General features: G+C 28.8%; 1 protein-coding gene across 1 annotated transcript in view; it reads left to right on the forward strand.

The window, feature by feature from the left end:
* Nucleotides 1–7,331: 7,331 nt before the first annotated feature.
* The window catches only part of LOC105197629 (orcokinin peptides type A), a 51,200-nt gene continuing 34,745 nt past the window's right edge, over nt 7,332–23,786 (forward strand). Inside the window, exon 1 of the mRNA XM_011164095.3 lies at nt 7,332–7,553. Coding sequence (XP_011162397.1) covers nt 7,479–7,553 — 75 coding nt within the window. The 5' untranslated portion in view covers nt 7,332–7,478. The remainder of the gene's footprint in view (nt 7,554–23,786) is intronic.

Consider the following 23,786-nt stretch of genomic DNA (forward strand, 5'->3'; position numbering starts at 1 on the left):
AATTATGAAAATAATAGCAGCCCTATATTCTGGCGATAGGTAAGATCCCATTACATCATCGCAAAGATGCCATTAATGCCACTCGATATCTGTCCAAGAGGATGCGTAGATTTCAGACAGCTTTTGTTCGAACCACCCAGCATCTACTTGTCTTTTGTCTCTTTCGTGTCTATTCACATCCATAACTAACAATACTTTTCCCTTCGGAGAGCTCGGACCTTCGGCCCCTACCGCGAAGATGAGTCGCGACATATAAAGGCATCCACCAATTCCATACGAAACATTTGCTTCAACGCTGCTGCTGGATAACGACGTTGCAACGCGGCAAGTCTGTAAAGTCGGCACCTATAAAACTCCAATTTCACGATACCTGTCCGCTGTTTACTACCGCGACGCAAAACTATGTGCACCAGTAAATTGATAAATGCGTTCGGCAACGCAGGATGGCTCTCGAGCTAAAGCTTTACCTGTAGTTTTCAAGCTAGCCGTAGTAGAATATTCGCTCGCAAAAATTTGAAAAATATTTCGTGATATCTCGGTTTTGATACAACATGTATATTGGCACGTGTGTAACGTATTAAACCATTACTTACCTTTTTTATAAATATTTATTTATCAAAATTTATTTACTAAAAATAATATATATATGTGTGTGTGTGTGTGTGTGTGTGTGTGTGTGTGTGTGTGTGTGTGTGTGTGCGCGCGCGCGCGCGCGCGTGTGTGTGTGTGTGTATTGTACATATTGTAGATATACTCGTACATATATTTTTTTTTTTATTTTATATTATTTATATGTATATTTTTTAAATATTATATATGTACATACAATATAATATTTTCGTAATATAATGTAAATATTATCAGACGTATCTTTCATTAAAACAATGACAACTCAATAAACAATTTTTTCCAAAAATAAGTTTGAATAAGTAAGATTTCATATTTGAAATTAGTAAATCATAAAAATGTTAATTTTAAATACGATTTCGGCATATTTGGTAATATTTAATGGAAATAAAAGGATTACTAACTCTTTATTCAGTGCACTAAATTTTGTTCTATGATAAAAGTAAATTTTTGAAAATAAGTCTTTTTTGACTTATAATAATTTTGATGGAAAATTTCTCTTTTCAATTTTAAAAGGTCAATTACGTAATTCTATTATTAATAAAAACTCCAAAGAAGTATTTTTTGTATTGATTACATGAAAAAAAATCGCTACCATAACTAAGAATTGCTTGTAATAACTGAATCACAGTTTTACTATATGGACAGCTAATATCTTACGTAAACGTAGCTTTATCGAACATAGCAAAAATAGTATGATTTAGCTATGGCAACAAAAATTTTATTTTTTTGTGTAAAATTGCAACAATTTGGTGCTATTCGTATAAAAAATATTAATAAAAATAATCTATTATACTATATTTATCCATCTAAATTCTTGTTTTAATTTCTTGAAGATATGATTTATATGACTCATTTGCAAGAAAACTGACAATTTCTTACGCCTAACAATCGCAACAAAAACCTGCGAAAAATTTTATTTATTATTTCATATCGTGTACTCGTTGATAGACGGATGTCACATTGACATTCATATAAGCTTTAGAAAATTATGCATTCATAAATAAAAATGACTGTGCTGAAATATTATATATCTACCAGTTTAATTAAATACTAATACATTTTAAAATAATTTTGTTGAATGGTCAAAATAATTATATACGATAATTGCAATGCTGAAAAAGTTTCGAAATATTTTAGCAATTATCTTGGATGTCCTACTATCTGTAATTATTTTGATGACCCAACGAAATGTTTTTCAGATCTACGAGTATATCTAGCTAATTTTTACTCTTCTTTCCAGACCTCAGCAAAGCTGGCCGGTCCGTGAACGAGAATCAAAGTCTGCTTTTAACGAGCTTGTCATAAGTTTTAACGACGGAGCATCGGGATTTGCGGGAATCGCTCTCTCCGGGGTGATATTAATATGAGTTAACCGAGTGGACGATACGCGAAAATATCGTTGCTACCTCCTGGTAATGTACACACAGAGATAATGAAAACATACGAGTCCTCTTCTCATTACCGCTCGCGAGATTCGCGCGCGATGAAATTACGCAACGCGTTTCGGAGTCACGCAGACCAAATTGCGATGTGCGTTAAATTCCGACAGGAATGCTTTCCAATGATCTCTATTAATATCCTTCGTTGCGCGAGATTGTATCAAATTATAAAAAAGCTGTGAAAGGATTTATAATAGATAACGTCACCTCTGCTACACTAATAATAGAACATGCGACAGACAAAATTAAATATTGTAATAATTCAAGCTATACAAAATAATTGATCGCAGCTAAAGCAATATTAAAGGCAAAAAGCATTCTTTAGAGAACATATGTTTGTGAATATGAAATTCTCCGCTCAACTTCGTATCTTGTCATCTTGTCATTTCACAAATCGAGTCACCCTCGACATTTCGCATGATTAAAGATCGGATTAAAGATTCAATATCAAGTAAATACGTTATACTTTAATGTTTTTCCGTATACGTAAACGTACAACGACTGGACAATAACAAATATTTAAAAGACACTATTTTTTTTACTGAAAGATTAATAATAATTTGTCTTTAATATAGATTTTATCTTTGTGGAATAAGGTCATATGATGCTTGTATAGTCACCAATGGAATATTGTACTATTCTTTTAGCACAATATTTTTTAATTGATTATAAAAGTAATTTCTTTTTATTATTGAGTCCTTTTTTTTAGCCAATTTTGAAAATCAGATTTTCTTCTTCTATATCTCTTAGACATTCCTTAATATCTCTTAGTAGATATTTTGCTGGAAGAATGTAATATTGCACTGATGACTATTTAAGCATTGCATAATCTTATTCGAAACAAAAATAAAATTAGAAAGCAAAATTAGAAAGCCCAAATGTGTCATTGCAGTCACAGTGGTTCTTAGTGACAAATAATAATTTTTTAATTTTTATTATCTCAAACTTAAATTGCGCGCCGCATATTCGTTGGACTTGAAACACAGTCATGAAGCCGGAATATCTAATATTAATACTTTAAAAAGCAGATACAGTACCGGCCAAAATTATATTACCTTTCGATTATTTTTGAGCATAATTTGTTTTAAAAAGCACGAATCTCTCTTAAATTATAATATATTTTAATGATAAGTATAACTTACGTAAATAATAACTTTTTATTAAATAATAAAAACAGCAACACGTGGAAAATTATTTTTATTAAAAATTTTCAAAATGTGTAAAATTTGAATCATAATTAATCTTGAGTCATAACAAGTATAAATAATGTGGAATATTAAATTTAACTGCTGAAACTAGGTTATGGTGGTAAAAACACTGATTGCGACACGAAAAACAAAAAAGTACAAAAGTACAACTATAAGAAAATTAATAAAAAATTTGCAGATCATAGTGTATGTTGTCAAATCTCATTATACTTTATATACGAGGTATATCTTTTATCAAAAATTTACTATAAAATTTTGAGTGCATTCGATACACTTCGATAAAAGTTATGCTCCAAAAGTCGAAAGGTGATATAATTTTTGCCGGTACTGTATAAGATCTGCTCTTTCCAGAAAAACTATAAAGAACTTTATTGCAAAAAATAACTCCTCAGCCAGAGTTTGAAACTGGATCTCTCGAATTCAGTGCGATAGTCCTACCACTTCGACCACCGAGACATGTAATGATATTTTCTCTCAATAACCAATATAAGTTAATGTTCTTTAAATTAATGTCCTTTTTCAGGCGACGTATAATATAAAAACAATAATAAGTTAAATTAAAATAAAATATGTATTAAAGACAAACAACAGGTCAATTTTTTATTAATAAAACAAGTGGCAATATTTCCTAGGTGTTCATATTATTTTGTCTATTCCTTGCATTTGAGTTATTAAAAGCAATGTAATTTACTACGCGTAAATAAACAGAAACAATTTAAATTTAAATTAAATATTTTTAGAGAGAAGAAAACACGAGTGTCCTTTTATTTTTGCGTTTTAATGTCATTCTCGAGCTGACGCTTGAAATCCATACTTCAATTTTGTTTCGTATTTCCTCCCGTTTGCGTTTGCCATTGCGTCATTTCCGCATTGTTTACGCGCGACAAATATTAATGATAAACGGTGCGCACAAATGTATGCGATTTTCAGGGCCAAGAATTATTTTCTGCACCAGATACGAGAGTAGGATCGATCGCGGGAAATCGCTTTCCCTGCACGCAATTCGCGGTTCCTGAACTAATGTGCGTGCAGAGAATCGTCCGATTAGATTAATCGTGCTGTAATGGCGAAAATCATGAAAGAATATTACAATTCCTAAAATCATATGTTACTATGCCGTTCTCTTTATAAAAAGGTAAGAAATATTACTCTTTTCATCTTTTAAGTATGTTCTAATGTTTAATAAAATATAAAATAAATTTATCATACTTATATATATAATACGGAAGTTAATTACATCAACAATATCTGGAAAAATTTTCATTGACTTTTATTGTACCGTTTTGAAAATGTTTAATTCTAAATGTACACAATTTTATATTAAAAATATGCAAAATTTTATCCAGTAGATATTTTCTTTTAATTTGAGACATTTGTGTATAAGATAAAGTTAAAAATCATTCATTATAATGTACATTTCACATTCAGCAAAAACCTTTAAAAGATGTTTTAAAAATGACCAGGATGTATCCAGAACGCCCCTCGGTTAATATATGCTGTATGAGTTAAGTCTATTTAAATATAAAATAAAAATATTTTATTTAAATAGACAATGTAAATTTAAAAAGACTTATATTTTCCTATAAAGGATAGTAAAAATATTCATCAAATAGGCAACGCATGATGATAACGTGGCAACATTGCATAACAATTAAATTTAAAATACTCGTAATGTTAATACATTATTATTTTTTGTAAAATTTAATTATTTAAAATTTTTTTTCTAAAATTTAATTTTTTGAAGCAATTAAATTAATAATCAGTTACATTATATAATAAATATACATTATATACATTATTTATTTATTAATACAGCACTTTCAAGACTAGGAATCACATTATATTAACAATAAAACTATTATCTAAATTGGAATTAGTGTATTATTTAAAAACAATGAACAATCTCTCATTTCAGTACTGTATTTATAACTATATATATATATATATATAGCGTGCGTGTGTGCGTGCGTGCGTGCGTGCGTGCGTGCGTGCGCGCGCGCGCGCTGTGTGTGTGTGTGTGTGTGTGTGTGTGTGTGTATATCGATCAGTGATGTATGCACTGTCTTGTAATTATGATGGCTGCGTTCCGAAATTTACTGCTAGTACTGAAAATCTAGTATATATCTAGTATATATGTAAATTATAAATTGGTAATTTATATTAGTAATTATAGATATACTTTACGTTAAATTTGGACCTTTTAAAGTTTGTGTACCGTAGCAACAGCTCATATGATCAAGTTGTGTCTCTATTGAGACATTTGTTCAGAATGAAAAAAACTACATCGTATCAAAAAATTAGCCAAATCCATAGAAAGACGTTTTTCCATAAGATTAGTGCGGGGTCCTTTAAAAAATTTTTTAAATTTTAAACTTTTCTTTTAAAAATTTATAATTTTTACAAAGAAATATAAGCGAAAGGAAGAAAAAGTTAATATATTGTTTATTAAGTCACATGTCAAGCAGAAATGTAATTAAGAATATGTTTATGATATCAATAAAGAATTCATAAGAATTGTCAGGGTTTTATCACATTCCAATATGTCAATATGAAATAATCATAACTATAAGTCAGAGGTTAATGCACATTGGCAAACAAGAATGATCCTCTTCAGACAGCCTCTAGTTAATTTCACAATCTATTGAAAGAAATACATAAAATTATTCAAGAGTTATTAAAATTCTTGTTCTAGAGTTTTTACATCAACAAATCCTAGCTGCTTCGAAGATGCTTGATTAAGCTTTTAAGTATTACTTTAAGTAAAATTAACCTGTACATATTTTGCGCTCATCTTCTGATATTAATCTCCTTCTTCCAGTTTTCATAGCATCATTTTAATGTCGCAGCTTGACATTAATTGATGTGTTATCGAAAAATACTTACTCTTTATATTTGACAAAAAATTGCTATTGGTCAGAAAACATGTTCGATTTGATAGATTAAACGTACGTTTATTATTCATTTATCTCTTCTAGACCGTGAAAACGTATAGAATTTAAATTATCCGAACGACATGATGAATACTCACTCATTCAAACTGACAAGTTGAGTGAAGTATTGTCACATCGTTTATAAGAAAATTTGTAATTTTAATCATTATATTCTCAGAAGACAAATATAAAAGAATGACAAAAATTGATTAAATTGGTTAAAGTCTTTAAAAAAATGTATATTTTATTTCACGCAACACTAATTAAAATTGTTATAATTGAGGAGAAAAACTTGTCTCTCAATTATCGCATTTTCATCGTCACAAACAAAATTAATTTTGTTAAATGCATCGCACAAAGGTATAAGCTCATATGCTATTTATTTGTTTCCCATTCTACATAAGAAGATTAATTTTATACATTTTTACAAACATTTTTACAACTTATAAAAATTGTGTTTATAACATTTTATTTTTTCACAAAGTACATTTTTATAGTTTATTTGTTTTATTTGTTATTATTTTTTTGTTATTATTGTTATAATATTAAAATTTAAAAAATAATAGAAAATTTAAATCTTGTCTAAATATTTTAAATATCCAAGATTTAGGCAAAATTTTATTTCAAGTCTGAGCTTAGTTATTTTATAAATAAAATAAATAAATTTTTTATTTATTTAAAGAACAACTAATCTCTATATATATCGTAATGAAACTTCATATAAATCATCATGAATACTTAACGTACTTATATACAAAGCAATCAGATTTGTGTCATCATTTATTAATCATTTTTATTAGAACAAATTTTTACTTCTTGTTAAAGCAATTTTTAATCCGGGTAGAAAATTATCGATAAATTTGTTATATTATTTTTAAATTCATAGTAGATCAACCTGTAATGTTTTCATTATTTTAAAAATCTGTACTGTATCTTTAATATACATTTTAATTTCGCTTTTGATGGCAGCGGAGAATTGTATACATATTGATGTATGCGTCAAAGTTCGCATCGCGAAACGAAAGATGTATCTAATCACCGACGAAGACCTGCGACACGCCGCGTCTGCGCGACATTTGCACCCCTTCCTAGCAGGAGGGAGCGCAGCCCTCTATATATTTCATGGGAGCACGAGACTCAGGGCACTCCACGCGTTTTTCACATCGTGTGCATCACAAGTCTTTGAGAGCCGCGGCCGATCAGTTTTTCCTCGGAAGAACAAGTTTTCAGCATCCATTGGTATCAAGCATAGTGTACTGACGCGCGGCGTAATGGCACTTTTCGGTTCATCGATTGCGATCGTTTTCATCGTCGTGGTCGCTTATGCGGCTGCCGGACCCGTTCAGGTAAAGCACACTCTTCGTTCATGTGTCACAATCGTAACTTTAATTATATTTTTTTACTTTTATAAAAACTTACATTTTATTGTAAAATAATCCTTTAACTGATCATAAATACATTTGTATTTAATAATATGTGTACGTAAAAGTTGTAAAATTACAGATCATGTTCAATTGTTTATATTCAATTTTATAACAACTAACTGAAGGAAAAGATTTTTATTTTTTTAAATACAATTTTTTAATTAAAATTATATTTAAGAAAATATAATTCTCCCTCACAAAATTATTAAAAGTGATTTGTTTCAGCGCACTTATACCCATTTCTGCCAATGTAGATTAACTTTGATCTCAGTTTAACCTACTCTTTATTTATTTCGAATTCTTAGAACTAAAGAAAGATAAAGAGTAAATTAAACTGAGATCAAAGTTAATCTGCGTTGTTGGAAATAGATATCAGAAACGTACACATTGTGTTGCTGAGTTCAAATTTTTCAATTTAAAATGCTACGTTTTTATTTAAACAGAAGTTGATACGTTTCTTATAAAGATATGTATTAACTTTTATAATTTTATCATATTATATGATGGTAGAATTTTACAATTACTGCACATGCTATTATTGATACATTACTTAAATTATGTCTTTATCAGGTGCCATTTCATATTCCCACTCCATTGTCAAAAGAGTTGAGTAAAAAATGTTGCAGTTGAAAATTTTGAGTATAATCAGCATTTTAAATAGTAAAATGTATTTTTATATAAAAGTGTAGATCGTGTAAGAATATTATATTATAAGTATTTGTTTCAAATTTCACGCTAAACTTACTATGAAATACTGATTACACGGGTGTGTATGATAGATTTTCGAATCTGTGCAATATCTTTTTATTTTGTGCCACAAAAATTCGATGCATGGGCGAATGCGTAGTAAAGGAATTGAACGATAACGTCAAAATATGAGATTTTTGCTTTTCTCTTCAATACATAGCGGTGTACAATATTGAAAAACGGTAAATGCACAGAGATTTATACAGCAATGACCTTCCCGTAAATTATATTATGCCATACGAGCGATTCGTGTGAACTTTGCATAAAAAAGCTTTTTGCATCATTTAGCCAAATGTAAAATTAAGAGCTTGAGGTACAATAAGAGCTTGAGGTACAATCAAAGGAAGTCAAACATTCACATTTAACAAATAAATGTATGCAATTTTTAATGCGTTATGCAAATAAAATTTTTTACTGCATTACGTTAAAAGTAAATTGTTGAACTTAGTAATTAAACTGGATATTGCGCTTGTATGCTTTAATTTCCAACAAGCGTATGCAACAGGCTCACATTCACCCCGATCATTATAATTTCAAATAACAAGGCGGCATATTCGACAGATTGTTTATTTGTCAATTTCAATAATTCGTGGAGATTGAACTTTATTCAACTTTACACGCACCATTGATATATAATTAATTTCGTTGAAACTTGTTCGTCACGTTAAAACGTTCGTCACGTTAAAACGAATGTAATTGAATGATAAAATACTGGAGATTACATTCTGCTTTTAGTCTAATTGACTCAAGTTATCAAATTCATTATTTACTAATGTCGCGTCATTGTTTTTTTAAACTTACAAAAGATTACGATTAGTTTCTAAAAATTTAATAAAAAATTATCAATTTGGTATTAATAAACAAAATTCACGCTAAGCGCGCGCTATTTATTTTCTGATCTAAACTGTAAAATTGGAGTACTTCACATAAAAAAATGACAGTGTATAAAATCTTATAAAAAATATTACATTAATTGTAAAAATATACGATGATATCGGTTTATGATACAAAGTCGTTACACGCGATCGAGCTTAGGACAACTAATCGGCACTGCTTAATAGAGATAACAATAAATTCATCTATCGATTTAACATAACACACGGATTTTTTCATATATGAATATTATCGCTTAAAAGTATTTGAGATTTGTAAATATCTTTTTTCTATGTCTAATTTCGCGCGTTCAAGTTCTATATTTTCCTTTTACATATATCCTGATATATATAGAATGTAATATTTTTAACCATCAAGATTATTATTAAGTCCAACATTTAAAAGGTTTTAAAGGAAGATTGAAATTTATTCTACTTCAAAATTCCTTTAATTAAGAAAGACAAAAAAAGACTAATACTTTTAAACGGTAGAATAAGATAACACAGACGTGCGCTTTATGAACCATTTATTTGCTGATTCTAAATTTAGATTTGAAAACATCCCGCAACACACAAAAAACTTACATTATATAATGTTGTTAAAATATTATACCAATTATCAAATTTAATGATGACATTAATTTATGATACAAAATCACGCGATTGAGCTTCAGACAATTGGTATTGTAATACAGGTAACAATGAATTTGACTATCGATTTAACACGGACTTTTTAAGAAAGAAGGATCATATTAACTCATTGTTCCCAACTAAACATTATTAAACGCTAATTAAATGTTATTAATTAAACGCTAATAAATTAACTAATCAACTATAAAAGATTAAAATAATTTCCATAGACTATAATACATGCTACTTTTTCTCAAGATATCAGTAGTCTCAAAATACCAGTATAATTCAGTGAAATATTCGCTTAAGCAGCAAAAATAGTCACAATTAGCCCTAAACCGACACCTAAAAAACCAATTCTACAATTTTTATTAATGTATATAAAAAAAATAACATTTATAACGCTATATTTATAATGTCGAGAAGTTCTGAGAAAATAACTAAAAATACAATAATATCCCGTAAAATACGTATTACATACGAGACATTATGTTTACAATTTTCTTTATTTTTGTATGGTCAGAGACTTCTGTAAATTCTAATATACCTATTTACGCTCTCATTTTTAGACATATTTTACAATCTTCCCGGTCTAATTGTCGATGTTTGATATTTCTTTTGCTTCAAGGAACAAGGAGCAGTTCAATTTATATGTTATTGTAATACAAACTTATAAACAAACTTATAAACATTTTTGATAAATATATTTGTGTTATAATTTTATTAATCATTTTTCGTTTAATCTAAGACTAACGAGGATGTGGTGATTACTAGCCTTATTTTTATTTTTACTTTTATTGTTTGTATTTTTATATGCATAATAATAAATTTATATAAGATCAATATAAGAATAAGTCAAGAAAAAGAAAAAATGTTATTTTTTTGTTGAAATTGTTAATGCTTAAAAATATTTCTATATCAATTTTTTTTAAATACATTTGTTAATTCTATAAATTATATGTCTATATACGAATTGTCAGAGTGGGAATGCAATTATAAACTGAGAAAGAAATAAAATTTCTTAAAATAAAATTAATTAAATTGACTAATGCAACCACTGGGACATATAAATGATGTTTGTCGCAATAAATATTGTTGAAAGAACGTCTTTTTTAGATAACATTTATAAATAATAATTATATTAGACTGTAAATAAATTAAGGAATTATATTATCAATATTATTAAACATCAAAACCGCCTTTGACTTAAAAATGGGATTTCTTCTCATTAACACATTAAAAAATGAGTACATATATGAATATATAATAATTTTCATTCATCTACTTACACAGATATATAAAAAAAAAATTAATACAATCTTTATAACTTTTTGCGTATTGTAGACCTTTAAAAAAAGTTTATACTTAAAGAACATACAAAAATGAATAAAATTAGAATTTAAAATAATAATACAATCTTAATTAAGATAATTATTTGCCATCTAAAACAAAATTTGCGATCGTTGTGTAGAGAAGTGTCTTTTCCTGCGACACTGCCACAGGTAGAGATGCCACTGCGGATTTAGTAAACCGTTGGTGACTCGACTGTTCCTTGTTTTTGCTGACTGATGACTAGAATTTTTTATTCTTTATATCGATACGCTGAAGATGATTCCAAAGCGAGTCGAAACCTTCGTTTAAGTTTGTTATTTCTTAAGATAAATAAATAATTATAAAGATATTATTAATTTTGTTTGCGTACCTATATTCGTGCTGGCTTTCAATAGTCTTTTTCTCAATTGTTTGTTGTTTTGATTTTCGAATTTTGAGTCATATACGATTAGTTAAAATAATAAATAATAAAAACAAAAATGTAATCAATAATCACCATGTCTTCGACGTCGGTCCTAAATTAAATAAAAAATTATTAAAAAAATTATTTATTTAATAAAAGTGGCAGTTGCAAATAAGTTTGTACATATGATATTATAAGTAGAACTGACTTTCGTTCCTTAAAGCGCGAGAAATACTAAACATAGACGACTGTACCGTGAAGTCTGCATGTGAAATGCATCCAAAAATGAGCACAAAAATGAGCACTCCTTCTTGTAAATTATACATTGTAATGCCTTTTTCATGGGAAAAAAATGTACTTGGCATGAGATACTACAGCCTTTCTTGATATTGTGTGTGTGTGTGTGTGTGTGTGTGTGTGTGTGTGTGTGTGTGTGTGTGTGTGTGTGTGTGTGTGTGTGTGTATTGAACTTTACAGAGAAATAAAGAAAACTGAAACACGCTTCCTATGCAGTACGTATTCTACACGACGTTATATTGTTTCTGTTATAGTAATTTTCACAGCATTTTCCGGGATTATAAGTTACTTTTTTTTCACATATACATTAATAAATGTTGTGGAATAGATTTTCTGGATATTATGTCGACTTGTAGTCATTTTGAACTTTCTTCTTTCTAATAAAAAATAGCGGCTGTGCAATTAAATTGAAAACTATCAAGAAAAACAAGCACTTTTGCGGGAAACTTCTTTATAAAGAAACGCGACAAAAGGAACGTTTCAGAGTGCTTATATACGGTGTAATTACAATCTCCGCTTCGAAAATCTATTTGAGAGCGTTCTCGCTTTATATTAATCCTCCTTTAAGCCTCCAAGGACTTTCGTTAGTTGTTTGTCGTGCGCTTTACTCGATAATCCATCGTTGAGAAGGGAGAAGGGTACACACGATATGCCTTGTTGCATTCGCAACTTGTTGCATCGCGCACGACGTTCCTCTGGGGTGCGCGTCGCGCGGCGCCAAATACATAATAGGCTTCTTGCTCGCTATTCTCGTGTCTCGACCTTTCCACTCTTGTTGAGACATTATCTCAACACGGCTCTCGCTGCTCCACGGCTTTGCGACGGATAAGTCGTGGTCGTGTTACGAGACTTGTGTAGGTAAATTTCACTTTACAATATCATTATGCACGTCTGTAGTTTGAAGTAAAAATCAATGTCTTTCGATAAAATTGCAGGGCGGAGATTGTAAAATGTAATTATTTTATATTTTTATATTTTTTACATGCTGCATGACAGAGTGAATAATGTTAATAAAGAAAGAACTTGTAAATGTAATATAGTCAGCTATTTTGTTGTTGAATTTATCTTCTATAAGAGACAAAAATTTTCTTCATACAAAGAAGAATACGACAAAAGAAAGAAAATGGTACATTATATCTGAATAACTGTATTTCCATACATAATAACATGTACGGGGTAAAAAATCAATAAAGATGTTTATATAATCAGTGTTATATAACAGTTTCATTATTAACGAAATTATAACTAATAGTTATGTAACTATTACTTGATGTGTACTACAATATTACTTTTAAAATTAAGTTAGTTAGGCGGAATATCTTTGAAAATCTGTGAAAGTCACCTTTATTTTTTAATAAATACGACTTTTCTAATCATTCCTTCTATAAAAGTATATATGGTAACATATATACATTTTACATACATACATATTTTTAAAAATATAAAAAAATTAATAATTTACAGGCAACTATATATTTTCAATTTTGATTTATTTTATTATTATTATTCTGTTTATAAAATTAAAGTACGATTATCAAAAAATTAATTGAGTACAAGATATTTTAACATAAAATATAATAGAGTAAAGGTGGTATATACGCCGTAACTATCGAAAACTTAATTACTTTATCAAGTATTATTCACTATGTTTAAGGAAAATAAATTATACTAATGAAAACTTCATACTTTTTAGTACTATAAAAAAATTTTTAATATTAAATATTTTTTTTTTATACTTGAAAAAGAAACTTAAAGAAACTCTTGCATTTTTGTCATATAAAAAAAGTAGCGGGATTTACGACTACTCATGTGTAAGATACATGGCACATCAATAATTTACAAATAACATTTACAAATGTGATATAAAATAACATAATGATTTATAAAATGTATTTATAAAGTTTATTAAGGAATAAGAACAGTAAATATGTATACAAAGTAATAATAATGCAATATTGAAGAAGTTAATATGCACAGACATCAACAAAGTGCAGATAAGTGCGCATTGTGTTCTCAACATAGTGCTCAACATAGGGTAAGTATTGCTTTCCAATCACTCAGTGTCTGTATTACGGCATAAATCCCGCTCGCTGAAAAGGCCGTATATCCTAAACAAGTGAAATATACAAGATATCAAACTAAATAAAAAATACAAGAGCTATGCACTTGTATCTTGCTTGTATTCCATCCTTTACTATCGCTCTACATTTGCATATCATGAAATAATCATTATGCCTTTTACATTTCCTAGAATAATTATTTTACGTATGGTAATACACGTAGATGGTAATACCCGATCGCGCTACTTCTACATGAAAAAATTAATTCAATTCACAATTTTTCGTTAATATTAACAATAAAAAAACTGTAATTACAATACAATACTATAATATAGCATAAAAGCACATAACAAAGTTGTTGTGAGCAAATTATCTTTATTCCTTCTATGTTTTCTGACTGCTGCGCCGTACATCCTCCTGCGGCGTAAATACCGACTTTACCCTGTACCATGTAACGACTTTTGAAAAAAAATTATACGTAACATATTTAGTGATTCACTCTGTATGATATATGTTATTATCTCAGAGTTCCGAATAAAATATTAGTAAAATTGATTTTAATGCATTCCGTTTCTTTCTGTTCTTCTTGTTCTGTTTGAAAGAAAATAAGTTTTAACTTTAACTTTACGTATCACTTAATTTAAAATCTTATCGTAATAAAAATCATCACCTTTATTTTTACGACATTCATATCGGAACAGGAAAAGCGTAGAATCCCACTTACTGAGACTGTTGGCACGAGAGAATAACATATTTCTGATAATATAATATTATATAATCTTTCTCCTTCATATTTCACATATGCAACGATACTATCAAGCTGTGTCTAATGCAAAAACTTGAAGGAAGTAGGTAGGACGTACAACACGCGAGATTGTAATTTGCAAGGACATTTGCGATAGGCAACTTTTAGATAATAGGGAGATGTTTGCGCGTACTCAGCGATAGCCGAATGGACTACGTATATGAGCGTCCGTGCGTTTCCCCACGAAAAGTTTTCCTATGCATACTAATGATACCTATGATACAGCTGCGTAATATATACTCGGGATGACAGTCGGAACTATGTTGTAAAGAACCGTGGTTACATATTTGCCCAAGGATATCAGTGCCTCCTAATTTCCGGCGCTTGTCGCAAATTTTATCCAACGATCCCGCGGCAATATACTTGATATTAAATTCATATATTGAAATGTTAAAATTCTCTCATTTAATCTGATATGTTGAATACGAGAGAAATATACGTTTTGAACTGCTACGACTAATCAATGAAATATTTAGTGCAAACTATTCATACAATTAAAAATACAATTTTGTATTAGTTTTAGATTAACGCATTGCTTCTAGAATGTATATTCAGATGGCATCAAGAGTTCTTAAAAGATTTGTATTGAGTTCAACTAAAAGAGCAATGAGTTTTTTTTAATCTTCAGAAAATATATTGAAAGAATTAATTTTGTTCATTCCCAATACAACAGGAAATGTCAGTAAAAAAAGAGTTTAATTAACAATTTATAAAAAGTTCAGCAATATTCAAAAAGATATTTTATATCCCCCTTGGGATCGATCTTCAAACTTATTTCATTAAAAAAATATTTATTTCAATTTTGTAAAAAAAAAACGTTTCTTTAACATAAAATAAAATATAAATGTTCTTTAAAGTAAAAAAAAAGATATTCGGGAATCTTTTCCTCAGAAATATTTTTCAAAAATTTCCCATCCAAGCCAAAACCGCTACCAACGTTGCTTGACTTCTGCGTATGGAAGTACTGCTACCTAAGTGATGATCCGTGAACTTATGTCAATACATTATATATAACACTGACAGATCACTTCAATACGTTATTTAAAAGATAAAACATACTTAAAGCATATTTTTGAAATATGTATAAAGTTACAGTTTTTTATTGACTTTTACAAAGTAGCAGAGTCGACCACACTGGACTAGAAGGACGCAAGCATCGACAAGCATTAATTTTTAAGAGTAACAAATTTCTCCCAAAGAAAACAGGAAAATTGTGTTTTTACAAATAAACGCTGGCGAACGCTTTTGGGTCGTCTACGTCACCGAATGTATTTAAGCACTGTTGAAAATGCTCTAAGAGTTTCTTGACAAAAATTCCCGAAGCTGCTATCTTGAGTAATGCCGAAAGTACTTGGAAGCCAATGAGACATTGAATTTATAATATAATTTACATGCACAAGGTGAAATTATATGTCTACTCGGAATTTCTAAAGAGTTTTTAAACAATTCAGATGTTTTAAATCATTTTGCATTAAGAAAAATGAGTTGATTTTGAATACTATATTCGTTTGCAAGAGAGTTCATAATTAATTCTTTCCAATGAAGTCTTCAAGAATTGTTCCTGAATTACTATGTCGTTTGGGTAATTATAAAATTTTTGCATAAGTTTATATTTTTAATAAATTAAAACAAGAATGAGTTGCAAAATAAGTTGCATTGTTAGTTAATCGAACAAAGCTTGCAGTTTTCTAATGATTTACTTGGAGCAACTAGATTTAGTGAAATATTAAAATCTAAATCACTGCTCCAAAAGTCCTTATATCACTCTTTATAAATGCTTATTGTCACAACTCGCTCACCATATATGTTGCACAAAATTTTTTGGCCTCTGCTGCTGTCCTTTCGGTTAAAAAAACATACAGTAATAAAGAAATTTTGTCGAGGTTTGCCTAAAAACAAAACAATAATTAAAGAAACAAAATTCACAAAATTTTTCCACACATACTAAGCATAGGCTAAATAAGACACATTTTCGAAAGCAGAAAAGCATGTCATTCTTAAAGTTATTGGTGCGCAAATTTGACCCTACTAGAGAGCCTAAATAGAATAAAGGCGCAAACTCATCACTTAATTCTGAGCAAGAATTCATTCCAGTCAATCATTGATCCTGAGCTTCTAAGCAAAAATTACTTTGACTAATTATAGAATTATTCACATGATCAATTTGTAATTCCCTTCTATAAAGGTTCTCTAAACTTTACAAATTTTCATAAGCACCTAATGATTATTTATTTAATACAATAGTAGACAAGAATATTTTAAAGACAACAATTATTTTTTACTGTAAATAAATACACTAACATACAATGCATTCTTCCCTTTCTTTTACATAATATTTTTTTATACGCAGTTTTAGTTTTACGCAATTTTTGTATGGTTAAAAAACTTATCTTTCAATTTTATTTATTTATTGAAATTATTCCTATTAAGCACAGAAATTTTTCAGAGATAACTCGGAACTGGAAAGTGAAATATTTCGTTAAAGTTGTGAAATATGTTTGTAACATTTCTGGAATAAGTAAATGTCCTTGAGATATTTCTTGCAGTTAAAAGTTAGTAAAGTTGAAAAGTTACTGAAAAGTTATTGAACAAATTTGCATTTATTCTAAAATATTACCAAACAGTTACCGAAATGGCTGAAATCTTTTCGAAATATTTCTGATTGTAATTTATTAAATATAATAAGTTAAAATATTATATCTAATATACTTTAACTTTATTTTCTTATAAATTTAAAGTACTTCAGAAATGATATTTAAATTTACTACATTCAGAAGATTCTAAATACTTAAAAATGATATATAAAGTATAAAGTATTTATATCTTATAGCCTTATATCTAAGCTTTCCGATTTTTTGTAATTTTTTGCTAAATTCAAAATTAAAAACATTATCACAAAAGAATTCTTTTATTTAAAGAGCCATAAAGAGCCCGACATAACTAGACAAAAAATGTTCAATTTTCTCGACATTGACAAATACAACGTCTCATACATGATAATGCACATAAGGACCATTTTTTAAATAATTGACAACGAATTTGCAACATGGACTTAGACTATTCTCGCGCGAAAACGATGAATTAACTATATATATTTTTATATCAACACACAACACATAGTGGATAGAATTTGAAATTGAGATGAATTTGAAATTGAGACAGCGTAAACGTAATATACTTACGCTCCAAGTCGTTGCGGATTTACGTGTCTATGATTATTATGAATTGCATGTTAAGTGAATGTTCTAAAAAAAATGATGGTTGATAAAGGTCAAGTAGGCGTACCCTCCTACCGTATGCCCCTAACACTACAATAAATTATAATTTTTAAACAACATCCGACATTGTTCGTTTCTAGCTCTTTAATATTTATGTTAGTTAAAAACTTAGTAGGTAACGTTTCTAAACGTTAACATAAAATATGGAATAATTTCAAATATTTACGTGGGTGGAGTGAACATTTAAAAAGTAGTGCCATTTAGATTGTATTAGGTAAATACATACTCAAATATGGCCTAATTATAATTATAGGTCTAATTATGGGTTTTCTTCTTTTTCACAAAAAATATTAGAAAAGTGTAGAATAATAAAGCGATTCAATGTTATATTTATAAATTTATAAGTTTATTAACATACACATATGTTTAGTAAAGTATTATTATGTAAAAATATACAAAACTATTTTTGTTAATAATCCATTAAATGAACAATTGATGTAACTTTTCTCTCTTAAAACCATGAATCGAAGTTTAACAGGTAAATTAAAATTTATAAGCTAAAATAATATAAGCACCGAAGAAACATTACATCGATGTGTGTGTACGCATTATTGTTTTAGGCCATATTAGTTCTGCAACAGCGTTGCAAAATATAAATATAGAACTACAATAATATAAACTGTGGAAATTAATAACGTTGTAGTAATTTTCCCACGAAATATTAAATCATGAGAAACATAATTAAGAAAAGTTGACAGAGTGCGTCAATTAAATCCGGACTAAATTCAATTTGAATTTCTCGCTACATGTGATTTTAGCAGTAAATGATTGTTGGACCAAGTGCGCAAAAAAATAGAAAAGCGACGATAATTGAAGTGCTACGCGCTGGACCGAAATTATTCGGTTCTTCAGATACACGAAATCAACCGTTTACGACATCACGCAAAAGTATGTAAACACGGAGAATTTCGAAGAAAGTTCTGCTAACCTGGCGAGGCAAAGTCATTCGAGAGAAAAGACCACAAGGATACTGGCTGTCGTCCAAAGAGCTCAAGAACTCATTTCAAAAGACCCAGATGTCGCAAGAAATTAGCGATTATTTTTGTGGTGAGTGAGGCCACCATGCTTCGGATTGCTGAGAGAACTTGAAACATCTTTCAACAGGACGGTTGTTGTATGCACGGTGAAAAACTCGTTTACACTAGTTTTTTCGTTTTGGTGACAATTTTATTAAATTTTGAATTCACACTGAACGCGTTTCTTGCGTTCTTACGTATCAAATTTTATAATTTTGCTCGTGTTCGCTCGTGAATAATATTGCTAGTCGCCAACGTTATTATTCGCACGAGACTAGTGCTCTAGCAGGATTGAGGAAGAATGTGTCTCCGCTCGAGGAAGTATCGATTTTTATAGATCCTCGGAGACTCACGCGATCCCACCACTTTGCTGCCAACGAATTGGTAAGCAACTCCGCGATCCTTCTGTCTGAGTGGCTGTCGTGCACAGCCGAGATCGCGCCAACTCTGGCGCCCGCATGTCCAAGACATGTTCGAACATGTTTGATCGGGATCGCGCGGAACTTGCTCGATCTTATAACTTATGCTATTCCACGCAACACAACAGGACGGCGTACTAATTTACACAAGCCATTTAGTGCAAAACTGGCTTTCCGATAATGTAGACGCGTTTTGAGCCAAGAAATTACGGCCTTCCAATAATCCAGATTTAAACTTTTTAGATTATTACGTTTGGGCATTATTGAAAAGGTGTCTACAATTCCAGACACCCCAACGTGGCAACCTTTCAAGCTGCTATTGAGGCAGCATTTACGAATTTAGACAAGAAGCAGTTAAAAACAGAGTCTTTGCGTTTCAGGATTGAAGCAGTGATCACAGCAATCGGGAGTTATATAAAATAATAAGGAGGAAGAATCCCTTAGGAAGAATCCCTTAAGTAACATATAAAATTTTTATAATTTCAAGCTTTTTCTGAATGAAAAAAGTATTTCAATAAACTATTTGTTTTATCCGGATTTAACTGACGCATCCTGTACTTTTGACATTAACAATATAATGCACAAATTGAGCAGTTAACTATTACAAACAAGTTATGTTGATAGCCTATACGACTTATTAGCATTATTTGTTCGATGCATCATGTACTTTACTTATTATTAGAAACAGTAAATGGATCATATAAGGCACACTTACCTTATAATTAATTTTTTTATTGTACGTTTTTATTTAGTGTTTGCAATCTGATTAATATGATAAGTATAAATATAATTTCTGAAATATGTTCAGTATAAGTAGAGAGAATATATAATATTATACGTATTATATTACAATAATGCATATATATATAGGAGAAGATGCGGCAAGATGGAAAAGTTAAGATTTGATGATAAATAAAAAATAAGTTTTTATAATCAACAAATCAGTTTTACTTCTTAAATATTTTTTGGATATCAATCTTTCAATATAACTATCGTTAAATAAAATCTTTCTAGAGAATTGTAAACTTCATTTATAATAAATTAAGAAAGGCATTTTTCCCCATTTTGCTTTACGGATGGGATAAAATGGAGTAGCTCTGTGGGCAAGATAAAAAACACTTTAAAAATGTAAATATTATACAAAATTGAAAGTGTCTTTTATTAAATGGTATAGTAGTTTTTATAATATTATTATATATTTTGTAATAATTTGTATGTTTTTTGCAACATACCGTAAAAAATGTTACATTGGATACGTTCCAAATTTGCGCATCAAACGCATGAAACATTTGTCCTTGTTTAACATTCAATGAACAACAAAAATAAATTATACTTTATGCGTTTAATGCTTATTTTGGAATGGATCCATTGCGTCAAATATGTTTCAGATTCACGCATACAGTCAAAGGATTAATTTTTTTTGTCGACTTATACATCTTATCTTGATTGTGTTGGTCTGCAAGCTACGATTCATTTCCTTTAACCGATAAGATTTCTGTTTGACCCGTTTGTCAACCGAAACATGAAGTGATATTAAAGTATCATAGGTGAGATTATCAGATATTTTCGGGTGACACACGATTGTCCACGTCGCTAATTAGCTGTCCAAACAAAAAAATTACTCTACGAGTGGCTGTGATCAATTGTTAGACAGGATGTGCACAATTTCGCTGCACACAGTACTTTACTTTCCTCTATTCCTTATCATTTAATCGAAATGATATGAATAATTTTCCAAATACTACTTACAGAAGTAGGGTGATGTGGGGTAAAGTGGAACGCCATCAAAATTTCTATGTAGTAGTGAGTTTAGAGCAAAACAAAAAACTGTTATCTGTTGCTTATCATGACAGCTCATGTTTCAATTAGCTATTGGAATTTGTTTACAAACATTTTGTTGCTGTACGAGACCGATTTTGAAAGTTATTTTCATAAAGTTTTTATTGTGTTCATAATATTCGTAATTTAAGCAAGTTTTTTAAATGTTCAACAAAGGAACGTTATGTGCAGTTATCGTTTTTCTATTATTTTTCTAAATAAAAAAAATGTTGTAGAAACTTAATTTAGTTTCGGTAATGAATGATTGCGTGCAAATTAATGTTGTGGAGGAAAGTGGGTTTTTCATGTTTTCTTGAAGGATTAGTGCACATCAAGTGATTTTATTAATTACTTCGAATGTTATTACTTATATAGGGAAAAAATTTAATATTAAATATTACTATAATGTGACAGTAGCTGCGAACCATCAAAGAATTATAAGTTTAAATGCTATAGCCATTACAGAGAGAGGGAAGAATTTTATTGCTCTATATTCAGTTATTCATTATTTAGAAGTATTGATTAAACATAGATATCGATTTAAGTTGGTTTTTATAGATGTTTTGACTGAATTTTTTTGGTCCCACTTTATCCCACCATTTTTTAAAATCCCAAAATTTTTTGTTTTTGAAAAATAGCTAAAAATACAACTTAAAATCAAAATTTAGAAAATCCGCAATTATAGAAAGTTAGTTTTTTTCATCTTCTAATGAAAATAACTATTGATTGTTCAAAAATAGAATTTTTTGACACTTCTAGGGAGGCAAACAAAAACCCGTTTAACCTTCTTTACCCCATATCACCTTGCAAAAAAACATTCTCATTTTATAGTCTATTAAATTTTGTCTCAGAAACACATGTGTTAAAGGAAACTATTACAATTTAATACTAATGTCACGAGTGAAGAAATGAACTAAAATTATAAAGAAATTAGGAAAAAGTATAAATTACTTTAATATGGCTATTTTGTTGGCTAATAGATAATTTTGAATGACCAAGGGATCACATCTGACGCGTATGTTCAATTGTGATTTCTGTATTCGAATCGCGCAATACAAAAGTTACTATACATCACCGCTCTATATTTTTTTTATAATATACAAGTACATAAAAATGTATATAATATATATGTCTAAAATATATGCATATAAATATACGTGTATATATATATATATATATATATATATATATATATATATATATATATTATATAAAATAAAAATAAATTAATTAGTTATATTATTCTAATAAAATGATTAAGAACTAATGTTGATAACATTATTTGTCAACTTCAATTTTTAGTGATTTGTTATGAAAAAACTGTTTATTGATTATATTCCAAAACTTTGTTTTATATAATTAAAGTTTTTAATAGTTTTTCTTTTTTGTAATTTTTATTTTAACTCTTATGGATAATACACTTTCAATATTAATACTATATTTATTTTTTAGGTATAAATACCAATAAAAATCAAAAGTTTATTTGTAAAAAGCATACAATTTTGTCAAAGTACCAATTTTGATAATTTTTGAGTAATCTAAATATTATCAGTTAATTTTGAATTATTTTAGATTCAAATTCAGGAATAATACATTAAAAATGAATATTGTACTTTATTTGCAAAAAATAATGCAGATTCAATTTAAAAAATAATGAAGAAAAAATAAACTTTTTCTATTTTATTTTAAGACCGATGAAATCAAGATTATCATTTGATATTCTTCAAAGTTGTTAAATGGTATCGAAAACTAGAAGCTTTAATCTAAATTTTATTTACGGGACATTCATATACTTGAATTTTATTACATAAAATAAAAAAAAATTTATATTTAGATAACTTTCATCAACTTTCCTCTGAAAAATTCAAATTCAATTTTCTTAAATTAAAAAAAAATATTATAGTTAAAGCATTATTGCAAATGCTATTTGCTATTTAACGTACTATTACAAATATGCTAATCCATTATTATTGCTGTCCAATAGTTCAATTACATGTTTGTATCAATCTGTTGCTTTGGTATTATTATCACAAACCAAATAGAATAATAAGTTATATGTACATCAAAATAATGTAACATTGAATCATGATTTATCGAAAAGTTACTTTAGTAATCATTTTCGAGTCATTAATAGCCATTTTCACATCATTTTAATATCATAATCACTTTTTGTACTGCCTGCAGGTATAGTTTCAAATTTATTGCATATAGTATGACAGATTTTAGAAACATTTCTGTTGTAACATTTCATATGATATATATATTGTAGAATTCTTTCAAAATTGTTGCACATAAAATTGTGAAAAAATATCTTTATGATAACTTTTCGCAATAATCGATGGGATTTATATTTGTAAACTAAAAGCTCTTACTTGAATGTGTTTATAACATTATTTTGATCTTTTCTGGATTATTCTATCAGCAAACAATGTTTTCAAAAATGTTTTTTAGAATATTTGAAAAACATTTTTAAAAATA

Source organism: Solenopsis invicta, chromosome 1 (genome assembly GCF_016802725.1).
Source record: "Solenopsis invicta isolate M01_SB chromosome 1, UNIL_Sinv_3.0, whole genome shotgun sequence".
Taxonomy (NCBI): Eukaryota; Metazoa; Arthropoda; class Insecta; order Hymenoptera; family Formicidae; genus Solenopsis; species Solenopsis invicta.